The sequence below is a fragment of the Sodiomyces alcalophilus genome (assembly GCF_042370955.1).
Source record: "Sodiomyces alcalophilus JCM 7366 unplaced genomic scaffold ACRALscaffold_7, whole genome shotgun sequence".
Taxonomy (NCBI): Eukaryota; Fungi; Ascomycota; class Sordariomycetes; order Glomerellales; family Plectosphaerellaceae; genus Sodiomyces; species Sodiomyces alcalophilus.
The window spans coordinates 1,494,330-1,504,059 of NW_027263538.1; the positions used below are offsets into that span (position 1 = coordinate 1,494,330).

At 50.9% G+C, this 9,730-nt stretch overlaps 1 protein-coding gene across 1 annotated transcript; it reads right to left on the reverse strand.

Annotated features, from left to right (window-relative positions):
* Positions 1–4,645: 4,645 nt before the first annotated feature.
* Positions 4,646–8,128, reverse strand: ACRALDRAFT_2029281 (uncharacterized protein; the record flags this gene model as incomplete). Its single annotated transcript, XM_071020581.1, has 2 exons — positions 4,646–4,795; positions 4,961–8,128. 2 exons carry the CDS (start codon positions 8,126–8,128, stop codon positions 4,646–4,648), a joined length of 3,318 nt encoding a protein of 1,105 aa, XP_070872477.1.
* Positions 8,129–9,730: the final 1,602 nt, after the last annotated feature.

Below are 9,730 nucleotides of genomic sequence, written 5' to 3' on the forward strand. Positions count from 1 at the left end.
CCTAAAGGATATAATATAAGTACTCTCCGCTAAGGTTTAGGAGGGAACCTACTATAGTTAGACTAACGGAGATACCTATAAGGAATAGGATAAGGCATCGCTAGCCGTTATAGGAGATTAGTTTAAGCCGTATCCGGGATCCACTAGCAGGTTTACCTAACCGCCGGGTCTATAAGGGCGCGGTATCTTAGGGCTCCTTAATAGGTTCTTCTAACCGTCAGGGCCTTATATAACTAGATTTTCTTAAAATTCTCGGGGCTAAGGACTTACCGCTGTTCGTATAGGCCTTTATTGCCCTGATTATAGTAAGGTTAACCCTACGCCTTTATCGTTTCGTACTTAGAGGGTCGTAGTAAAGGATTTTTTTATATCTAGGCTCTACGGCCCCTAATAGTCTATATCTATAGCTTTTCCTATTCTAATAAGGGAGCGCGCCCTCTATATCTATATCTATACTATATCCGGAATCTATCTTATAGTTAATCTATTCTTTATTCTATTCGTCGTACCTTTTTCTTAACTATCTTTCGCTTTTCTTCCTACCTTTACCTTATCGGCGGTAAGGGCCTGTCTCTCTATCTATAGCTCTTATCTTATTTTTAGTAAGGAGGATCCGTCCCTGTTTTCTGGTTACTAGGTTTTTATTAAGGCTATATAGGGGGGCAGGTTTCCTAGGCTATTATTATAATCTTAATACTAATTTTAAATATTAATACTTTATTTTAATCTCGGCCCCTTAGCCGTATACTTCCCTTCCCACTTCCGTAATTAACGTGTAGTTTATTTAGGTAGGCCGGAACTCCCCTTAAATGCTTTCGGTTACCCTGATTAGACGATTAGGACTTCCTAGGCACTAAATAGATCCGCCTCCGAGTACTAATTAAAGAAAGGCGAAGCCGTTACTATATAGAACGGCTTAGGTAGTGTGATCTCGGATAAGTCTTCGATAACAGGAGTGCTTAAGACCACGAAGTGTATATAACTAAAATAATATATATAATAAGGAGACCTTTAAAAGAGGTTCCTAGAGGTGCGTGCTGCTCTGATCAGGGTAATATAGCTTAAACGAAGTGAATATAATAAACGTGGTAAAACTTAGGGTTAAAAGGATAATGATTATATAGGATAATAAGCATCCTCTGTGTCTGGGTGGCGTCGCCACGTATATATAATATATAAGACAAATGAAAAAAAACGCGCGTCTTATAACGTCACGTGACGTCCCAACGACATGGCACTGGGTCTCCGATCCACCCCTCTATAATACATACCCCCGATATATAACCTCTTTTTACCTATTATTATAATACGGTAGATATCCTAAACCGTTACGACTCTAATATTAAGGCAAGATAGACTATTAGGTTATAATGCACTATCTAGGCGTAGATCCACTAACCAGTCCTTTATACTAGTACCCTCTAGTCACTATCTAGCCGTCTCTATACTAACTATAGTAATATAAGCAAGAGAGTAATATAGAAGGGACCCGAAACAGTAAGCAGCCTGGACACCCTAGATCCTGGTTATAATAGTCTTAATATATTAAAGTACGTAACCTGACTAGGCCAGTTATTCTATAGTTAGCCTAGGGGTTATACTGTCCAGGACCCCCCTCCTCCCGGTTAGGTATCAAGGAACCTCACTTTATCACTTTATCACAGCCAACAGCTAAATAGCCCTGTTCGTCTTGTTTCGTTCTCACAATTCCATCTTTCGTTATCTTACTTCAGTCTAGACTTGATACTTTAGGCCTTGATGGTCTTGGGGTCTTGGGCACCTACGATATTCTATTCTATGTACAACGTACACTTTCTGTCTCGCTTCCTCCTCCTTGTCTCGTCTCGTTCCTATTCATCCAACTCTACCCTTCCCCAACTCAACCCAACCCAACCCCCGCCTACTCATAGCGGCACAGCCCGGCCACGCCTAGTAGGACGTAATCAGCTTCCTCTGTCGTTTCTCTCCCGTTTCAATCCTGGTCCACGTGACATTACATTGTCCAGTCTCCCCCCAGTCAACCGACCAGACCGAATCGCAGAGAGATGGCCGTGTCCGAACACTACACTACACACACGTACAATGCGCGACAAATCATTTTGGGGACGACTCGTGCGCGGTGTCACTGTCCTATGCATGTGGTTCCCCCGCGCCCAGAGAGCTCTTTTCATTCCATTGCATTGCTGTCCGAGGCCAAGCGCCGGCGCAGGACCCCTCGACGTGGCACGGTTAGCGCACCAGCATAGCATAGCGTGACATTGAACACAAGCCTCACGTACGACCCATTGGACAAGCTTGTTGAGACAGGACACCCGAACGGTCCGATGCGGCCGGATAACCAGTCGATAAAGTTGTTTGACGATTGATAGGACGCCTGATTTTGAGCTGGCCGAGGCAAACCGCTGTCAACCACTCGTGAATCGCTTTTACGCCATGTGAAATGAATGGCATAGCGAAGAGCCACTTCTGCAGACATGACGCAGGGAAGCCGAACTTCAGGTTCTGGACGTTAGTGTGGTCCCGGGGTTGGGTCAACCTCTGTCCATTCATTTCATTGCCGTCCCTTGGAGGAGCTGCCCAGCAATCCAACACCACTTTCAACGACAGCGACGCTTCTTCTGTCGGTCTTATTGACCCGACCCCGCCGCCTCCGCTGTACCTACATACCAGTCATGTCGGGTCACCAGGCCGATCATACAATAAACGGCAACCGAGTCATGTTGGTCACTGATATGGCACCCTAACCACCAGCTAGTCCCCCTGTCCGTTGTGTTGGCGCCTTAATACGGCCATTCTCATCTTCACTTATTGTCAAAAATGGTACTTCCACCCATCCGAGTGAGCTACGGGTAAGCAAGTCAGCTTGGGCATCGACAGGGCCGAAATTGCGAGGCTTGAGACTCGTCCTCACTGGTTGTGAATGACACGCAGGCCAATAAGCATAATATTCACGCGACCCTACGCCCTACATTAATTCCGCAGGGCAAAAAAGAACCACTTCAATTCTTCCAATGGGCACTAATAATTTGGTTCCATCTGTATTCACCTTCTCCTTGAATGGGGCCCCTTCATCCACTTCCCAATGTCAACGTCGCCTGTCCTGCGGCCACGTCGTCGTTGTTTTCATCTCCTGCATATGTACGCACATGCGCCTTGACGCTGGACCTGGCCCAACTTATAACGTACTGCGGCATAATTAAGGCCACGAAGCTGTGTGGGGGCGGGGCGGCTTCCAGTCCCCTTTGGCCATCGGTCGGTGGTCTGTCGTGAACCGCGGCCAGCGCCGACATACTCGCCAAACCAAGCGAGCCAAACAAAGCCCGTCCTCGTTTTCCATTTCCTCGTCAACGTGTCCTGGCAGCTTGGAAATGGCCGCTTCGTAAATAGTATCCCACCACCCCACGTCTTAGAGCTCGTCGATCACGGAAACTTCGCCGCCGCCTGGGATCTTCCGTGGGCCGGACTTACTCTACCAAGCCTAGCTCCAATCTCGTCCTATGGCTCGTCTCGTCCCGTACCTAGTCTAGTGTCCGGCGCTGTTGGCCAGATTGTCTCGGACAATCAATTCCAGTAGTAATACAACCTTGAAGTTACTATGAGTCACCAAAGAAATGTTTCGACAGATCGTGACCACCCTTTCGTAACACGCAGTGTCGTGGTAGACAGAGAGAGACGACGGGCGGCTTCGACAACGGCCAACCAGCTTTAGTTTCCCTACTTATTTTTCGCATACGTAGCTGGTCACAAACGTCACGGCATATACATTGTACTGCGATCATCACGGAGTGGTGTCTTGTTCATCCAACTCTGCAGCACCTACACAGACACAGCCGACCATCTTGTACATCGTCAACTGGACGGCTGACGTAGTGCGCCTCGGAAATCGTCATGCTCGTCCGCGTAACCTAAGATTCCACAGCCCGGCTGTTTGTCTCGGTTTTCTTTTCTTTTAAACCTGCCCGTATATGGTACACTCGCATTCCTAGAGACCAAGCCGAGGTCAGCATGGAGACCACCCAAACCATCGGGCGGTACCAGAAAAAGAGGCAAACGGCAATATAACATGGATTAAACCAACCCGCGGCTATGGTATACTGTTATACAACTATCACACAGTCTCTAGGAGCTCTGCGATCGAGGAGTGAAAGCATCGCTGCCTTCACCTCACCCGGACTCGCGGCATCAACGAGTCTAAGCCCCGTCTCACCAACAAAGTCGTCTTCTGCCAACACCACGCTTCGACCTTCCATTCCCCTTTTCCTTTCCCACACTCGGTTGCATTTTCCTATTTGTACAGATATAGCTGAAGCGTTCAGCAGGTGCAGAGCATGATGGGAAAGAAAAAGACGAAGAAAATGGACCAAAAAAAAAAAAGGAAAAGAAACTCAGGTGATGGAGTAGGGTCGTGTCGTCTATCGTGTTATGTGCAATGTATAAAATGCAGCTTCCTTCATTCTTGGGATTCATCTCCCCCGAATGAAGCAAAAAAAGAAACGCCGTGGCCGAGGTAGTTGAATTATCCATCTTTTAACACAACCCCCCTTTCTCAACTCTTTCTCCTTAGTCTTTACACTACCGTGGCTGCATGACGAGCGTCGTGACGGTGCGATCAAGAATGATGCGGTCCGAATGTGGAAGTGGACCTTTACTCATCTGTCCCAGTGGACGTCGCCTTGGGATCTTCGTCTGGGACCCGGCTGGTATTGGCCTTCTCCCGATCAAGATTGGGGAAGATGGTGTCGAACACATCCGAGTACCAGCCTACTGGCTTGCCCTCGATACCTTCTTTGATGTTCTGCGAATTGTTAGGTTAGCAAACTGCGCCTGACAACTTGGACTCGGAGAGAAATGAAGCGGACAGTCGGGCGAAAGGGGAAGGGGCTAATGAAAAGATCATGTCGATGTGGCACAACCGCAACAAATCCAAGGAATAGCGAGAGGGAAAATGGACATGACATACCTCGGGGAGCTCCAGCCAGTCAGACAAGTTGTCCTTGGGGAAGATGATCATCTTGCAGCCAGCCCGACGCGCCGCCACAGTCTTCTCTCTCAGCCCGCCGATGCGCAGGACCTTGCCCGTCAGGGTCAGCTCTCCCGTCATGGCAACGGTCGGGTCGATCTGGGCCTCCAAGGCCAGCGAGAGCAACGAAGTGGCCATCGTGATACCCGCAGACGGGCCGTCCTTGGGCACGGCGCCATCCGGCACGTGGAGGTGCAGATTGGCCTTGTCGAAGAAGTTATTGTTCGGGAACATGTTGGCCATCAGCGCCTTGGCGAACGAGTAGGCGATGGTCGACGACTCCTTCATGACTTGCTGCAGGTTGCCGGTGATTTCGAGGTGCGGTCTGCTGCTTGGCCGGAGAGCCGACTGAACGATCGACTCGACGTACATGGCGGCGCCGCCCATCTGTGTCCAGGCCAACCCCATCGCCACGCCCGGCGGGCTCACATCGTATAGCCGGTCGGATGTGAAGACGGGAGGGCCGACGTATTCGTTCAGATTGTCCTTGTCGATTCTCACGTGGACTGTGTCGGGCACATTCAGGGCGACCCGAGGCTTCTCCGTAGTCGAAGCCTCGCTTGATGCCTCCCCAGCCTCGCGCGCATCTTCCGACTTTCTTTCCGATTCCTCGAGGGCTTCTTTACCGTCCTTGGTCAGAGCCTCCTCCTCGGGGAGAGCCTCCTCGCCAACGTCCTTCACGATCTTCAGGGCCGATTTTCGGTACACCTTCTCGATCATCTTCTTAAGATTGCGCACACCCGACTCGCGCGCATAGGACTTGATCAGTTCCTCGATGGCGTCCTCCGTAAGCTGAACGTCGGCATTGTCCAGCCCAGCGGCAGTCTTCGCAGACGGGGCAAGATATCGCTCCGCAATCGCCTTCTTCTCATCCGCAACGTATCCCGAGAGCTGAATCAGTTCCATCCGGTCGAGGAGCGGTCGCGGAATCGTGTCGGTCATGTTGGCCGTGCAGACGAACAAGACCTTGGACAAATCCACCGGGACATCCATGTAGTGGTCGAGGAACGAGCTGTTTTGCTCGGGATCCAGAAGCTCGAGGAGGGCCGACGACGGGTCTCCCTGATACCCCCGCCCAATCTTATCAATTTCATCGATCAAGATCAGAGGGTTCTCCGTCTGACACTTCTTCAAGGCCTGGATAACTCGGCCCGGGAGGGCACCGACGTATGTTCTCCGGTGCCCCTTGATCTCGGCCACATCGGTGAGACCGCCAACGCTGAACCTGTAATACTGCCTGTTCAGCGCTCTCGCGATGGATTTGCCGATGGACGTCTTGCCCACACCCGGAGGGCCGACGAAGCATAGGATTTTCCCTTCGACTGTTCCGCGCAGCTTGCCAACGGCAATAAACTCTAGGATACGGTCTTTGACGTCCTTGAGCCCGTAGTGATCCTCATCCAACACTTTCATGGCATTCTCGATGCCAAAGTTCTCGGCGCTCCGTTGACCCCAGGGTATCTGTGTCAACCAGTCGAGGTAGTTACGTGTCACATTGAATTCCGAGGCGGCAGGCTCCAGGTGGGCAAGCTTGTTAATTTCGTCGTCGAAGACCTTGCGCACCGCTTCGGGCATTGCCAGCTTGTCGGCCTTTTCCTTGAAGTTCTCCACGAGCTTCTCCTTTCCGTCCGACTCGAGCCCGAGTTCGCGGCGGATGCCCTTCATTTGTTCCATGAGCCAGTATTCGCGCTGTCGCTTGGTGATCTTGCTCTCCACGTCCTTGGTAATCTTCGATTGTAGCTGTGCGTTCATGAGCTCTTTCTTGAGTACAATGAGTGCCTTCTGCATGCGCTCCTCGACATTCAGACTCGACAAGACATCCTGTAGCTCTCCTTGTTCGCCAGATGACACGGCTGCGGCAAAATCTGCCAGTTTAGCCGGCTCTGTCATTACGTTTCCTGTCGACTGGCTCATGGAGAACGTAGATATCTGGTCTCTAAAGAGGCTGTTCATGGTAGCGACTTCCTTAAACACGTTGACAATCTCGTTGGTGACGGCACGGATGACAGCGCTCTTGGGATCATAGGGCTCCTCCGTCAGGTTCTCGACATTAACCAGGCTGACAGGATACCTCTTGAGGAACGCTGTCGGCTCATATTTCTCGGCCGCTTGGTCTGGCCGGGGACTGACCGCGCTTTCCTCAAAGCTCGCTACCACGTCGCCCTTCTTTTCCGCCGGCGGTTCTTCTTCTGCAGATTTTTGGGGAATCGGTTCCGGGACCGGCTCCACTGTGGCCTCGCTCTTCTTCGCCTCTGCGCCGCCGGGAGGCACTAAACTCGATAGGCGAATTCGGCGGTGCGGGTACAGAATGGCTGTTAAGCTTCCTTGTTCGCCGTGCATGGGAAAGGCGCTCGTGATTTGAGCGAAGACGCCCACATCATGCACGTCCTCGGCATTTCGAATAATATCCTCGTCCGCGTTTTCGTCCTTGAACAGGAATGCACCCACATACGGCTGACCTCTCTTGATCATCTCCGTGATGGCGGCTGCGACATTAGGATCTTTAATCGTGATGGCCTTGTAGAATCCGGGGAATAGGGGGCGTTTCGCGATTGGGATGGCCAGGACCTGAGGGTAAACGTCGGGAACCACGGGCTTCTGCAGGCCCCTCTCGCTCGAGGCTTTGCGGCCTCGACGGCCGCCGTCGCCCGAGCCATCACCGCTGGAGTTGGATGAGGAGCCTCCAGCAGTGCTTCCGGCAGCGCTTCCAGCTTTCCCATCTTGGCCTCCGGCGGGCCCCTCGCTCTTTGCCGACGCCTCGGCGCTGGAGCCTTTTGACGCGTCGGTTACGTCTCTGTCTTCCAGCTCCCGCTCTTTTTCCTTTTCCAAATTCGCCTTTTTCTCCTCCTCCGATAATGGTTCAACGGATCGATCAAAGAACCCGCGGCCCTTATCTTCTTTCAGGTGGCATGATGTGGTCGAGAGATGTGCTGCGGTCGGTCGTGATCGAATGGCCGGGTCTTGTCGCAAGCGGGCAGCAGCTGCTGGTGAGTGGGCAATCCTCGCAGCCCATAATCTGCTATATGACTGGGTTTGAAAACGTCTTGTATATGTAGCGGCCGTATGCCGGAGGGTCGAATTCCTCGGAAGGTGAGTCCGAAGAACCATGTTGAGTGAAGCAGTCTCGCTTCTGACGGAAGAGACCACAAGTCGGATCGGACAGTCAGCTCGGGGGGGAGGGAGAATTACAGAACGAAACAGGAAGAAGCAACAGGTGAAGTATAATACAATATGCGGGTTGGATTGGAAAATTCGGTGACCGGTGCGGTAGAAGGTATTCGCACTCTGCCGAATCGGATTAATAAGGTCACGATGAAGGATTGATGACGAGAAGTGGATAATTCGGAACTCGGTTGAAAGTTCATGCGGTCCCGGCAATACTTACGGGTATGTACCTTAGTGGGAGAAACCTCGGCAAATCTTCACAGGTATAAAGCTACGTACTTAGTCAGCCATGTAGGAGGTAATACGTGTAGTGTAGAAGGGCAAAGTCGTACAGAACTCCTTTTATTACCCAGCAACATATTTCGTATACACATCCAGACTGGTGAGGGATGAAGTTATGTGTTTCGACTGTACTGCCATTTCATAGGTATGTCGTAAGGTAGTGCGAAAATATCACTTTTGTTCGCTCTCGATTCCCCTCGTCTGTTTGGCGGTTTGGGAGGGAACCTTATGCTCCTATATGAGACCGTGTTTGCGGTCAACTCTCCTTCCTAGTTATTTTCCCACTTTTAGGACTGTTAGTGCCCACCGCCTATCCACACTATAAACACTAATAGACCGTAATTTCCCGCCTATAGCCCAGGCCAACGCGATAGGGGCCGCCACGCCGGCCCCCCCCGCGTCCCCTAAGGCCCCCCCCGAAACCCTAATACGAGTTAGCTCTCGGCCCCCCGCCCCCGGGATAATAGCCGCCTTAAGCCCGATTACCGTAATAGAAGGCTTACCCTTTAAATCCCCTAGGAAAAGGCTATTCGTATTATCGTCGCCCCTAAACATAGAGGGCACTCCTATAGTCATGACCACGATTAAAAAACGACTACCGCGTCCTAGCTACGTATAGTCCAGGGAAAACTCTAACAGACTAATTAATATAACCACTAGCTACGCTAAGCCCCCCCTAATTTTAGGCTATCTTACCGTTATCTCCGCCCCGGTTAACCCTCTATATAATATTATAAATCGACTTATACCGATATTCGCTAAATAAGAGCGCCTAATCTATATAGGAAAGGCTATAATAGATACTCTTTAAGGACTCGCTAAAAAATACCTAGAAAAGACCGAATATTACGCTGCCCTCTTCGTAGACTACCTCTTTAGCTCCCTGCCCGGACACTAAGATACCTAACAGGGACTATAACTCTAGTAAGGACCGTAGTCTAACGCTAGTGCCGTAGTAACCGCCGGTAGCGGAAAGACCTACGCTACCGTCACGGCAACTATAAACGCACCTCTAAAACCGGCGCCAGCTCCTATACTAGCTACGGCTAAACCATAGGACGTATAAATAAAGCCTAAGAAACCTTAATAGGGCGCTCTCTAGGACCGCCGGATCTTTATCCGGATACCACGGGATAGCGAACACGCCCTCGTAGACCTAGCCGTTATCCGTCGCCGAATTATTAAGGGCTGCTTATTCTAAAGCGGCGATATTATAATAACGACTCGGATTCTAACCGGTTACGCGGTTACCGCGAAGACCGT